Genomic DNA, 15017 nt, shown 5'->3' with positions numbered 1-15017 from the left:
ATTCCATGCACTCTGAACTCATGAATTCATACCCCAACAGCACCATTATTTTTTTTGGCATGTGTCAGAGTGTTTTTTGAGGGCAGTGACTATATATCTCTATACCCCCAGCATTAAATATCACATAAATCAGAGGCCCAGGGTACAGCTTTATGGTTAACTTACCTTAAAGTTATCACCTTTCCTCTCCAGTCCTCAGTCTCCTCATCTGTAAAATAATCAGATTTGAACTGAATAATCTCTGAAATCTGAGTTGTCTGATTATTCATTTTCCAGTGAAAGCCAGTGAGACGGTTCACCATTGTTGATGCTTGAAATGTAGCTGCCTGACAAGGACAGTGACAAAATGGTGCCTCTAACTAGAGCTCTGAGGAAAACCTCAGTCAAGTCACAGCATATGGGCCTTTAATTTATGGATGTGTAACTGTACACATACCTCAAAGAGTGAAAAGAAGCAAGCTGATGTCTATAGTAGAGGTTACTCTGTCTGCCGTCCTTCTCAGGCAAGTCTGCCTGGAGTGGATGTGAGCCAGGAGGACATCTGACCTCTTTGTTTCCTGAGTGCTTTTCCTATCAAGATCGTCTTGCTGTGGAAACATGCAAATGTTTTAGATTATGACATTTTCTCTGAGCCAACTGTATTTGGTGCTCAACAAAATTACACACTTAGCTGGATTAGAATAATTAAAAAATGGATTCACTCTCTAGGGTGGCTCGCAGATAAGGCCACAGGCAGTGGAGTATACAGTCACCAAGAATCGAGAGAAAAATTTGTGCTAAGCTTTACAGGAAATTTTAAAGGATGTTCTGGGGTATGTTTTCCTACATCCTTTTCCCTCTTGGTTTTGACTCCTCCACCGGTGCAGCTCTGTTTTGACACCTAAGCAAGTGTTACTTTTTTCTTTAGATCCAAGTAACAGTGGCATAAGAATCATTTGTTTCTTGTCTGTTACCGTCTTGTTTGTTATTGTTTAATATCTGTCCTACCAGTAAAATTCCTAAAATATTAGTCACAACCTTTTTCTTTCCTAAAGGTGTTGTGCATACATTGCTCATGATTCAGTTTTACATTTTGACTACTTCGTTTGCCTCACAATGCATTCTTCACATTCTTTTGATCATAACCATAGTGAAAAAGTTACTCCATTTTTAGAAATTTGATTTATTTCTGGGATTGTAATAGTCCTTATATCTTTCTCCAGAGTGAATGTAAAGTAGCAAAATTCCGTGATTATGAAGAAAAACTCATTGTTTCTGCCTGGTATAATAAGGTGAGTTGAAATTTAGCCAGTGGTTGAATTTTTTCTTTTTGTCTTTTTGCCTTTTCTAGGGCTGCTCCCGCAGCATATGGAGGTTCCCAGGCCAGGGGTCCAATCAGAGCTGCAGCCACCAGCCTATGCCAGAGCCACAGCAACGCAGGATCTGAGCCGCATCTGTGACCTACACCACAGCTCATGGCCACGCCGAATCCTTAACCCACTGAGCAAGGCCAGGGATTGAACCTGCAACCTCATGGTTGCTAGTTGGATTTGTTAACCACTGAGCCATGACGGGAACTTCAGTGGTTGAATGTTTAGGACAGCATTTTTCAAACATTTTGACTGGGAACCACAGAAGAAAATATACCTTACATCACAAATTGGTTTGTGTTCATGTTTAGGTATAATTCAACAAAGTTACCCTGACTGTGTGCATTGCACTCAGATATTTTCTGTTGTATTTTTTTTTTAGTAATGTTTGTCATAATCCAGACTCACTTTATATTTTATTTGAATGTTTTTAGTTGATTTTGACTTTTTCAAAACCACTAAATTGATTTCATGACTCACCAACCTTTTAAGTTAATGCACAGGAAGCACTTGCACAATTCATAAATGTTTTTAAAATGCATTATTGAGCTAAAACATTTATGCTTCATACAGGGTCTCTGTAGATATGTGAATATCTCTATAATGCAAAATTAAGTCTTCTAGGACTCAAATTTATTTATTTTTATTTTTTTAATTTTGGTGGAGTAATGATAACTGAAAAATTGTATTTCAGGTGTATAGCAAAGTAAGTCAGTTATACATAATACATATCCATTCCTTTTCAGATTCTTTTCCTACATAGGTTATTACATAGTATTGAATAGATAACTCTGTGCTATACAGTATGTCCTTGTTACTATTTTATATACAGTAGTAGTCTGTATATGTCAATCCTAACCTCCTAATTTATCCCTCCCCACCCCATGTTTACCCTTTAGTAACCATAAATTTGGTTTCAAAATCTTTTGAGTGCATTTCTGTTTTGTAAGTTCTTTTGTGTTTGCTTATTAGAGTCAACATATTAGTGATCTCATATGATATCTGTCTTTATCTGACTTCAGTTAGTATAGTAATTTCTGTGTCCATTCATGTTGCTACAAATGGTATTATTTAATGAGTTTTTTTATGGCTGAGTAATATTCCATTGTATATATGTACCACATTTTTATCTAGTCCTCTGTTGGACATTTAGGTTTCTTCCATAGCTTAGTTACTGTAAATAGTGCTGGCTGCATTGAACATTGGGGTGCATGTATCTTTTCAAATTCAGGTGTTCTCCAGGTATATGCCTAGGAGTGGGATTGCTGGATCATGCAGTAGTTCTATATTTAGTTTTGTAAGGAACCTCCATAGTGGATGCACCAGCTTACATTCCACCAACAGTGTAGGAGGGTTCACTTTTCTCCATGCCCTCTCCAGCATTTATTGTTTGTAGACTTTGTTTGTAGACTTTTTGATGACGGCCATTCTGACCAGTGTGAAGTGATCCCTCATTATAGTTTTGATTTGCAGTTCTCTGGTAATTAGTGATGTTGAGCATCTTTTCAAGTGCTTTTTTGGCCATCTGTATATCTTTAGAGAAAGATTGTTTAGATCTTCTGACCATTTTTTAATTGGGTTGTTTGGAGGTTTTTTTGAAATAAAGTTGTGAGATGTTTGTATATTTTGGAGATTAATCCATTATCTGTTGCTTCAATTGCAAAGATTATTTTCCCATTCCATGGGTTGTCTTTTCGTTTTGTTAATGGTTTCCTTTGCTGTGCAAAAGCTTTTAAGCTTAATTAGGTGCCGTTTGTTTATTTTTATTATCATTACTCTAGGAGGTAGATCAAAAAAGATATTGGTGCAATTAAAAGAGTGTCCTGGCTGTGTTTTCCTCTAGGAGTTTTATGGTGTCCAGCCTTATGTTTAGGTCTTTAACCCATTTTGAGTTTATTGTTGTGTATGGTGTTGAGAGTGTTCTAATTTCATTCTTTTATGGGTAGCTGTACAGTTTTCCCAGCACCACTTATTGAAGAGAATGTCTTTTCTCCATTGTATATTCTTGCCTCCTTTGTCATAGATTAGACCATATGTGCGTGGGTTTTTTTTTTCTGGACTTTCTATCCTGTTTCACTGATCTAATTTCTATTTTTGTGCCAGTACCATACTGTATTAATAACTGTAGCTTTGTAGTATAGTCTGAAGTCAGGGAACCTGATTCTTCCAGCTCCATTTCTCTTTCTCAAGATTGCTTTGACTATTTTAGGTTCTTTTTTGTTTCCATATAAATTTTAAAACCTTTTGTTCTTGTTCTTTGAAAAATGCCATAGGTAATTTAATAGGGACTGCATTAAATCTGTAGATTGCCTTGGGTAGTATAGTCATTTTGATGAAATTGATTCTCCCAATTCAAGAACATGGTATAGCTTTCCATTTGTGTCATCTTTGATTTCTTTCAACAGCAAATTATAATTTTCAGAGTACAGGTATTTTGCCTCCTTAAGGTAGGTTTATTTCTAGATATTTTATTATTTTTGATGCATGGTAATGTTATTGTTTCCTTAATTTATTTCTCTGATCTTTTGTTAGTGTATAGGATTGCAAGAGATTTTTGTATATTAATTTTGAATTCTGCAACTTTACCAAATTCATTGATGAGCTCTAGTAGTTTTCTGGTAGCTTAAGATTTTCTATGTATAGTATCATGTCATCTGCAAACAGTGACAATTTTACTTCTTTTCCAATATGGATTCCCTTTATTTTTCTTCTTGATTTCCATAGCTAGGACTTCCAAAACTATGTTGCATAAATGTGCATAGTTGTGTTGTCTTGTTCCTGATCTTAGTGGGAAAACTCTCAGCTTTTCACCATCAAGAATGATATTAGCTGTGGGTTTGTCATATAAGGCCTTTATTATGTTGAGGTAGGTTCCCTCTATGTCCACTTTCTGGAGAGTTTAAGAAAACAGTGTTGAATTTTGTCAAAAACTATCTCTGCATCTGTTGAGATGATCATGTGGTTTTTATTCTTCAGTTTATTTTTAAAAATTTTTAAATTTATTTTTTGCTTTTTAGGGCTGCACCCGCATCATATGGAAGTTCCCAGGCTAGAGGTCGAATCAGAGCTACAGCTGCTGGTCTACTCCACAGCCACAGCAATGTAGGATCCAAGCTGCATCTGTGACCTACACCACTGCTCATGGGAACGCTGGATCCCCAACAAACTGAGTGAGGCCAGGGATCGAACCTGCATCCTCATGGATGCTAACTAGTCAGATTCGTTTCTGCTGTGCCACAATGGGAACTCCCTCTTCTTCAGTTTATTAATGTAGTATATCATATTGATTTTGAATATATTGAAGAATCCTTGTGTCCCCTGGGATAAATCATGATCATGGTATACAATCCTTTTAAAGCATTGTTGGATGCAGTTTGCTAATATTTTGTTGAGGATTTTTGCATCTCTGTTCATCAGTGATATTGGCCTGTAGTTTTATTTTTCTGTGGTGTCTGTCCAGTTTTGGTATCAAAAATGAGTGAAGGAGGCCTCATAGAATGAGTTTAAGAGTTTTCCTTCCCCTGCAATTTTTGAGAATAGTTTCAGAAAGAGAGGTGTTAACGTTTCTCTATATGTTTGATAAAATTCACCTGGGAAGCCATCAGGTCCTGGACTTTTGTTTTTTGGAAATTTTTAAATCACATTTTCATTTTCAGGACTTGTGATTAATCTATTCATATTTTCTATTTCTTCCTGGTTCAGTCTTACAAGGTTGTACCTTTATAAGAATTTGGCCATTTCTTCTAGGTTGTCCATTTTATTGGCATATAGTCACTTGTAGTCTCTTATATGATCCTTTGTATTTTTGTGGTGTAATTTCTTTTTCATTTCTAATTTTATTGATTTGAGCCCTGTCCCATTATTTCTTGAGACTAGTTAAAGGTTTATCAGTTATGTGTATCTTTTCAAAGAATCACCTTTTATTTTCATTGATTTTTTTTTTCTTTGCTCTCTCTCATTTCTGCTCTGATCTTTTATGATTCTTTCCTTCCACTAACTTTGGGTTTTGTCCTTTCTCTAGTTGCTTTAGGTATAAAGTTAGGATATTTATTTGGGATTTTTCTTGTGTCCTGAGGTGATATTGTATTGCTCTAAACTTCCCTCTGAGAACTGCTTTTGTTGCATCCCATTAGTCTTGTGGGTTTTGAAATTTTTTTTTTTTTTTTAGCTGTACCTGTAGTATATGGAAGTTGTAGGGCAGGAATTGAATCCAAGCCACAGTTGCAGGTGCAAAACTGTATCCTTATCCACTGCACAGGGCTGAGGATCAAACCTGTACCTCTGTTGTGACCCAGGCTGCTGTGGTTAGATCCTTAACCCACTGCGCCATAACAGGAACTCCCCCATAAGTTTTGGATTGTCCTATCTTTGTGTTATTTGTCTCTAGGTATTTTTTGATTTCTTCAGTGATCCATTAGTTGTTGAGTAGTGTATTGTTTAGCCTCTACGTTTTTCTTTTTTTTTTTTTTGCAGTTTTTTTCTTGTTGGTTGATTTCTAGTCTCATAGCATTGTGATCAGAAAAAATGCTTGTATGATTCCAATTTTTAAGTTTACTAAAGCTTGATTTGTGACCCAGGATGTGATATGTCCTGGAGAATATTCCATGTGCACTTGAGAAGAAACTGTATTCTGCTGCTTTCAGATGAAATAGTACTTGCATTATTAATTTTGTCTTCCCTAAAAGTTAAACTTTTATTTTTAACTTATGTTAACTTCCCAGTTTATCCTATTTGTTATCTTTTGATAGCTCCTCAGTAGTTGTCTGTCTGTTCTAACATGGAGAAAATAGTATAAAATAATTTGAAATGTATTTTATTTTGTCATCCCTAGCATTAGTGGGATGTTTTCTTGATGTCCATGGTTCTTTTGAGTGTTCTCATCAGCTGGCATAGATAATAACAGCCATTACCTACCTCAGCTGCTCTTTATTATGACAGATTATCAATATAGACTCTTGGTGCATGAACCCTGTGCTTCAGCACATAGAACTGGATCTCCTTAAACATGATCTCCTTAAACATGCCTTTTTCTTTCATGCCATCATGTTTTTTTGTCTGTGCTCTTTTCCTCCCTTCTCTTTTTGGTAAAGTCTGGCTTTAGCAAGGCCTTGAAGGAAATTGTGTGTGGTGTCAGAACCAACCTTCATGGTTAGGCAGCCATCCTAGTTAAAATCAGGAACAGTGTATTATTTTCTTTGTTACTTTTTGGCCTCTTGATATATAATTCATCAAAGATATTAGCACCAAATAATATATTATTTAATCATTTTTCAACCTGTATTTTTTGAGCATTTACTATATTGTATATTTCACTAGTTACTAGTGATGCTAATAAGTTCAGTAAAACTGTTATGAGGTCTAGTGAGAGAGTAGTGACTTGCCTTAGTAAAAAAAAACCCAACAGCCACAACTACAATAATTTGTCATATATCAGTATGTAGATAGACTGGTAAATTGGAACTTTTCTGTGTTTCTCAAACTTGGGCATGCATCAGAAGACTTGTTAAAACACAAATTATTGGACTTACCTACAGAGCTTCTTATTCACTGGGTCTACGTAAAATCCATAGGTATAATTTGCACTTTTAAGTTCCCAGTTGCACAGATGTTAATCCAGGGACCACACTTCAAGAACCATTGATCAGGAGTTCCCTGGTGGTGTGGTGGGTTAAAGATCCAGAGTTGTCACTGCAGTGGCCCAGGTTGCAGCTGTGGCAAACATTCCATCCCCAGCCTAGGAATTTTTGCATGCAGTGGGCAAAAAAAAAAAAAAGGAAGACCTATTGAGATTAAGCTTTTCTCTTGTGCTATCCACACATAATGGCTGTGGTAATGGCCCCAATACAAAAATTTGCCTTGAAACTTTTCTTAATTGTTATAATCAAGCTTAATTTTGTTTTTATAAATTTTTTTATTTTTATTTTTTGCTTTTTAGGGCTGCACTTGTGGCGTGTGGAAGTTCCCAGGCTAAGAGTCTAACTGGAGCAACAGCTGCCAGCATATACCACAGCCACAGCAACATGGGATCTGGGCTGCATCTGTAGCCTACACCACACCTCATGTCAACACCAGATCCTTAACCCACTGATTGAGGCCAGGGATAGAACCTGCATCCTCATGGATACTAGTTGGGTTCCTTACCACTGAGCCACAACAGGAACTCCCATGCTTAATTTTAGAACATTATTTTAAGCTACTGTTTTTAATGTTTAATCATTTTTAATGGATTATAATAGAGAAACTGGGTTTATGCCTTTGTTTCCTTTTCTTAAGAGCATCCTCACCATGTACAAATTAGCTTCTGAACTGTTACTTTTTTCTATAAAAGTGAGGAAAACACCAGCTTTATAGGATTATTATGAGGATTAGATGACTTTGTATATGTGAACAGCACTTTGCAGACCCTCATTTGTCATGTCACCTGTTTATTTTTGTTCAGAGTCTAGCATTCCAGAAGCTGGGGATGGAATCTAGACTTGTGAGCGGCAGTGGTACTTGCAGAGACACAGGCGCCTGTGCCCCCGCCCGGTCTTTCCTAGCACAACAGCGGCACATCACCAGCACCAGAAGGAATCTCTCTGTTAAAGTTCCTGCTACAACAGCTGATTAAACTGCAAAAGTAAACATAAACAGAAGTGCCCTTAAAATACTTTGTATCTTTCAACTAACTACTAGGTTGGAAAAGAAGTTTATGATATTGGATATCAGCTATTTTAAAATCAAAAGGCATAAAATTAACTTTGCCAGCTGATTTTGCAGGTAGAATATGGGATTAGCTATCTCTCTTGGGAGGGTATGTGTAAGTGACTGGAAGATAAAATAAGGCAAACATCTCAATCATTTGTCTTTTGAGAGTATTATAAAATTATTTCAGAAAGACTTTGTATATTTTAATGTTTTCAGTTGTCCTAGTAATTAGGTTAATTTGCAATGTGTAATCCATAACATGTAATCTAAAAATACGTCTCTATTTATTTTATTGTTTTGGTCCATATAAAAAATTGTCATGAGGTGGGCCTGTGGAGAACCATACATTAAGAGTTATATTTTTTGACTTATATAATACAAGGTGTTAACTCTTATCTCCTCATTCTGTAATTGAATGGGTATATTTTATCATGCGATGAAAGATATATATTTGGAAGATATGACTATTGAAATGACTTGTCCATAGTAAAAGTCACTAATGAAAATTTTTCAGATTTAGAAGATGTCATAATTTTCGTACATACCTACTGTAAACAAAGGCTTCTACACAGCATGGTTGAAATGTTAAGGGCGTAGAAACTAACTGACTTTCTGAAGAGGTGACTTGCTGATGGGAGGCAGCTAAAAAATACATACTTTGTATGAAATGCCCACATACTTTTAGTGTAATTATTGAAGATTACGATTACTATTGTTTTTTAGGAAAAAATTATCAGGACTTCTACTAAAAGAAAGATGTGTTAGTAGTTTTGTGTCTTCACTAAAAAGAAGGAGAGGGACGGTTTCAAATCAGTTTTGTTTTGTTTAGTAATTAAGTAATCTGTCTTGGGCTGAATTGATGGAACTTAGTTCATTTCTCCCCAAGGTCTTTTTTTCAAAAATGTTACTTTATTATTTCTGGTCATTTCTAAGAATTACATGTTGGAATTTTAATTTAGTTAAAATCTCTGCTGTCCAGTGATGTAGCCAAAAGTCACATGAGGCAATTTAAATTTAATTCAAGTTAGAAAGTTAAGTCCTTGGTTTTACTAGCCACATTTCAAATCCTCAATAGCCACATGTGGCTAGTGGCTACAGTATTAGAGAGTGCAAACATAAAATACTTGGATCGTTGCAGAAATTGCCATTGGATAGTGCTGTACCGATCTTTTTGTAATAACTTGGAAATGTTCTTTGATGTTAGGCTACAAAAATGATACTATGTTAGGATGATTTAGATATAAAAAGAAATTGAATTGTGATAAAACTAGCATCTAGTTGAATACCTTATATTGTGACATTCATAGTTTTCTCTCTCCATTGCTTTCCGATAAGTACATACCTATCAACATGTCTCCACCAGGGCTCAACAAACTCTCTGTAAAAGAGACAGATGGTCAATATTTTAGTAAATATTTTAAGTCTTGTGGGCCACATGATCTATCACAAGTACTCAACTTGGCGGTAAATATAAAAGCAGCAGCCATACACAATATGTAAATAAAGTGGGTGTGGTTGTATTTCAATAAAACTTTATTTGCAGAAACTGGCAGTAGGTCACATTAGGCCTGCTGGCTATAGAACTCTGTTCTAGATTTTACTCTTAGCCTTTTTCTGCAAATGAGTATTGTTCCATTTACAGTGTTATTCATTTGGATACTTGGTTTTTTGATTCTGTACCAGTAAATGTTTTCTAATCACTGAGAAATTTAAGAACTGGGTCCTGTATTTGGGTCTCTGAGATTAGGGAGCATCTGTCAGGATACTTTGTTTTATCAGGGTTACTTCTTTTTACTACCTCTTAGATTTTGGTGTTCTTTACTGGTGCAATATTGTTGTAGTCTTTGCTTGCCTGTGATTTTTAGTAAAATAAACTAAGCCTTTGAAATATTATAGCATGATAAGTAAAAATTTCTAAATATTATGGCATTTTAGTATGTTTTGGTCAATGTAAGACATCTCTTTGGTGTTTACTACTTGCTTATAATCAAGATTTCCCAAGCTCTTCAAGCTCTCTTTTAATGAAATTTATTGTAAACCATCAATTTCAATAAATTAGTATTTTCACAGTTCAATTGCTCATAAATTTTCAATTATTATACTTGGAATTTCTAATTAATTCATGTAATTTCTGAATAAGGATTTAAGGCTAGATTCTTTTTCCTCAATAAAGAAGCAAATTTTGTGATTTATCACTTTTCTAGTTAATAGAATTTAAAATGCTCAATATTTATTTATACTAAATAAATTACTAATGTAATTTAAAATTCTTTATTATTGTGATTAACATATGGAAATTCAGGAACTGATCAGAAGTGAGATTGTTTTCCACATCTGGTTAATATAGTGAGATTTGACACCCTGTGGGTGGTAAAACATTATAAATACTCATCTTGAAACATAGCTTGTATGTATCGGTGTTGTGAAGTTTAAGTGCAAATACCAGGGAAAGGAAATGCAGCATCTATTTGATAAGGAATTGAATGTCCCAGTGACTATAAAGTAAAGCCACAGACCAATTTGGGAAAGGTCTTTAAATTTTGAGCCGTTGCTCCAAGATTAATATTCCTTTCCTTTTTTAAAATAAAAAGTGTTTGTACACATGATAGTGATGTTCATCCTCAGTTTAACTTAATGGTTTGAGAAATAGTTGAAGTTCATTCTATTTTTCAGTGAATAAGGCTGTTGAACCAATGATTTAATATTTAGGTTTAATTTCTTGTTTAGAAACATTAAATCAAATATCCCTTCTTAAGATAGCATCATCTTTGATAACTGGAGTGCTAATTTGAATGTCAAATAATGCTTCTACATCTACTTCTGTTTCTCTATGGTGGCACATGTAGCCCTATGGGGTGGCTTTTAGGTCACGATATTGTGTTGGGTTCTCTATATATGTATATTTAATGAAAAACATTTCTATGTAAAAATATGTCTACATGGTTGTTTGCATACATTCTTATTGTGAACCTATACATTGCGAAAAAGTAGTTTGGAAATTTGTAAAGCACAACCATAAAAGAAAATAGTGTTCAGTTATTAAACTTGATGTAGCTTAAATATAATTTTTAGTTTATAAAAGGTTCTTTCTATTTTCTATGGCAAAGACTTTGACACGAAAAATAGAAGCAATACTTGATTTATTTTTGTAAGTATTTAGGATATTATTTTAAATAAATGATTGTCTCGTGACAATACAATACTTGTCAAATGTTTTAAGTAAATAAACTTTCTGATTCTGTGTCTGATATGATCAGTTTTTACTGGGTACAAGTGCACTGTTATTTGCTAATTTAAATAAAGAACAATATTTAGAGTGCCAAAGAAAAAATTACATTTAATTCTTTTTTTCATCTGAATGGTTGGTTTTTTTTGATAAATGAGAAGATGTGTAGGCATGATTTTGTTTGGTGTGCTCGTTTATATCTGCAATTTGCATTATCATGAAATCCAGAATATTTCTGGGGTTTTTGTTTTTGCAAAGACTACTTATCCTTTAATACCCATTCTCTCCTTCTTCCTTTAGTAACAGAATCTGACATTTCATTTTGTTAATTTACCACGAAGAGGATGTATGGAATAACTCCTTGCCAGATTGCTTTGTTAACTAAGTGGGGTCATTTAAGTTCTGGCCAAAGAGGTGTGAATAACAGTGATATGAGCCTTTCAAAAGAATGGGTGTGCTCTCCCTAGCTCTTCTCCCTCCCCATCTGGAATGCCATGTGCCTGAAATATCGGGGCTAGTGGAACAATAATGAAGGCACTTGGATCCTGAAATCACCATTTAGTCATATCAGCTATGGGCTTCCAGCCCAGATTTCTCTTTTGTTTTCCAGCTACTTTATTTGGGTTTTTTTTCTTCCATCATCCTACTTATTTCCCAATCTTATATATGTTTGTCAAAATGAGTTGTGAAATTTCTCGAAAAGTGTAGGTGTTTCACGTTCTTGGGATATGTCTTGAAAAGGTTTAATTCTGTGTTAGTGGATGCTCAATAAATGTTTGATAACATTAGTGTGTCATATATGCAAAGATGAAGACAAAAGTTAAATCCCATCTCACTTTAAGTAGGTCTCCAGGATCCCAAAAGGCCATGATTCTACTAATTTAACATGAACTGTGCAATAAATGTTGCCCATACATTATCTTGTGACTACTTCACTAAGAGAAACCCAAAGTTCTAGACCTGCACTGACCAACAAATGTGGTGACTGTTAGCCACATCAAATATTAAAACAAATTTTAATGAGATTTCATTTTCTCATTCCAGTCACATATGGCTAGTGGCTACAGTATTGGACAGTGCATAAGAACATGTCTTTCATCACAGAAAATTCTTTTGGACTGCTCTGCTCTAGATGTCTAGTTAAATGCACACATTCTGTAGCTCTCTAAAATTCCAGATTATAGAGAAAAACAAAAATGTAGTGAAGTGAAACTTTCAGGTATCACCCTGCACACAGTGACATGCTGAGGAATAGAGCTATAGTTGGATTCTTAAACTAGCTAGTTTTGATGACGAAGTGCACCATTCCCTTGCTCACCTGGGCTAAGAAACCTGCCATCATTAAGTGGTTAAAAGTTGCAAATTAGACCTCTTGCTTCAACTCAAAACATTTCCCCTCTCATAATCTTAAGATTTCTCAACATGAGAGATCCATTTTTCTAAAACATTCAAATTCTTTGTCTTAGTGATCTTAGTATGATCTACTTTTTTTTTTTTTTCTTAATGTATCTGTCCCACTACACTAAGTTTCTTGAGGTCATGGGCCATGTTTGGTTCATCTCTCTTTCCACCACAGCATTTGGTGTAGTATCTTCCACAGCCAGGAAATATGTACTGGCTGAACTAGACTTGCTGATGATGAATGGGTAGAATGTTCTCTTTAGAAATCCACTCTCAAAATGCTCTGAAGAGATCAGGGGGTGCATTAGAAGGAGTGTCTATATAGACATAAGACCTTCTACCCATAGACTCAAGTAATCTACACATGGATCAATACGTCTGAGAGAAATCAGAAACTAGAGAGACGCCTACACCCTGAGTGACTAAGAAAATACCTACGCTGAAACAGCAAATGCTAAGACATACTCGTACCATAAACCCCACCCCCAGCAATGTGCCATACATTTGGCACTTGGGAGGGAAACAACCACCAGCTTCTACCAGAGGAGTGAAGGATTTGGACCACATATCTAGCATCCCAATTTTTACGGCTGCCCTGTGAAGGACTAGTTTCTAATTCATCCATCTTTAGAGCTGATGAGGCCTGATATTTACTAGTGCCCTGGTTTTAAACTCATGGGAGAACTTGCCAAGCATCTTCCCTATGGCTAGGTACAGAGTGAGCAGTTAGCAAAGCTCAGCTTCCAGCTGCTCCCTGGAAGTGGTGGGCAAAGCTTGCACTGTCTTTCCCAACTGCTGCCTGAGAATTTGCCTTCGAACTAGTTTGCATCTGGGAGCTTATGGGGGAGGCAATTATTAGTCCCCTGGGAGCTTGGATGGTCATATAGGCACTTTCTGGGCTCCTCCCCTTGGCTCATTCCAGGAAATAAATCAAGCCTGCAACTTCTCCCTGGAAGGAGTTGAACTACGCAAGTGTCCTGACTCTCCAGCTGCTGAGTGTCCAGCTTGCTTGTTTGTAGGAGGTAATGGGGCCTGGCCTGCACTGTTCCTCCAGGGTCTACAGAGAAAGGAGCAATTTTGAATGTCCATGCATGGTATCCCCATGACCCCTCCTCTCAGCCCATTTTAATAAAACCCAGCATTCAGCAATGCTCTGGGAGGGGTTAGACTGCATACCAGTGCTCTGATTTTTCCAGTTGCTGCATAAGGGTCTGGCTTTTACTTTGCCTGTCTCTGGGAACTGATAGGACAGGCAATGATTAGTTTCTTGGGAGTCTGAACAAATGATCAGGCACTTTCTGCAGCTCTTCCTCCAGCCTGCTGCAGTGATAACATTGAGCCCCCAGCATCTCCCTAGAAGGAGTTGGACCTCACAACAAGCTCCCACCCCTTTCCAGCTCTTACCCAAGTGACTGGCTTCTAACCCACCTGTCTGTGAAAGCTAACACAACCCATCATTTGCTAAGCCGCTGATGGTAACAGAAAGAACAAATAAGTCATTTGAAAGAATGGTTGGTCTGAATAAAGGTGCAGCAGTTTGCCATAGCTCCTCTCCCAAGTTCATTGCAGAGTAAGTGAGTGATAAACTCCAGCTCCCAGCTTCTCACTTGAGGACAGACGGAATTGACTTACTAATGTAGTACCCCAACATTTCTATTATTTGAGTGTATGGCTTCTTTCCTAACTTGGGGCACAAAGGACTTGGCATACTTTATGCTCCTGGGGGTCACTGAACAAAGATGGTAGCTTAGACAAGCACAAAGGTTTGAGAGGCACCTGGAGTCTCTGGCCAGGCTGATAAGGTTTAGTGCCTATGAAGACTGGGAGAAGTGGGTGGTTTATCTAATGTGAAGAAATAGAGAGAGTCAAGGAAAGTGAAGAAAGAAGGAAATGTGTTCCACATAAAGGAACAGGTCTCCAGAAGCATCCTGATAAAATGAAGGTTTGTGGTTTGCCTGACAGAGAATTCAGAATAATGGTCATAAAGATGATCACCAAGGGCAGGGGGACAATGCATGAGCAAAGTAAGAATTTCAACAAAGAAAAAATATTTTAAAAATTCCAAACAGAAATCATAGAGCTGAAAAATAACTGAAAAAATTTAAATGGGCTTACACACAGAATAGATTGAGGAGAAAGAATTGACAAACTTAAAGATAGGCCAGGCCATTGGAAATCAGAAGGGCGAAAAATAAAAATTAGAAGAGTGAAGGTAGCTTAAAGGACTTATAGAATATTCATTATGAGAGCCCCAGGAGAAGAGAGACAGGGTCAGAAAGTTTATTTGAAGAAATAATAGCTAAAAATTTCCCAATCCTGGGGAAAGAAATAGCCATCAGGTCCAAGAAACTCAA

General features: G+C 36.3%; 1 protein-coding gene and 1 long non-coding RNA gene across 2 annotated transcripts in view; one reads left to right on the top strand and one right to left on the bottom strand.

Moving 5' to 3' along the window:
• Positions 1–10111, top strand: part of HOOK1 (hook microtubule tethering protein 1) — a 71431-nt gene extending 61320 nt beyond the window's left edge. The window contains exons 21-22 of the mRNA XM_047788868.1: positions 1203–1271; positions 7789–10111. Coding sequence (XP_047644824.1) covers positions 1203–1271; positions 7789–7959 — 240 coding nt within the window. The 3' untranslated portion in view covers positions 7960–10111. The remainder of the gene's footprint in view (positions 1–1202; positions 1272–7788) is intronic.
• On the bottom strand, positions 165–7199 carry LOC125132067 (uncharacterized). The gene is made up of 3 exons (XR_007136128.1): positions 6878–7199; positions 437–587; positions 165–208 (listed from the first exon to the last, which is right to left on the bottom strand). It is a non-coding gene; the product is annotated as an uncharacterized LOC125132067 (long non-coding RNA).
• Positions 10112–15017: the final 4906 nt, after the last annotated feature.

This window comes from Phacochoerus africanus, chromosome 8 (assembly GCF_016906955.1).
Source record: "Phacochoerus africanus isolate WHEZ1 chromosome 8, ROS_Pafr_v1, whole genome shotgun sequence".
In the NCBI taxonomy this organism is placed as follows: Eukaryota; Metazoa; Chordata; class Mammalia; order Artiodactyla; family Suidae; genus Phacochoerus; species Phacochoerus africanus.
The sequence above is the reverse complement of the archived record's forward strand: the minus strand, read 5'-3'. Positions and strand labels throughout refer to the sequence as shown.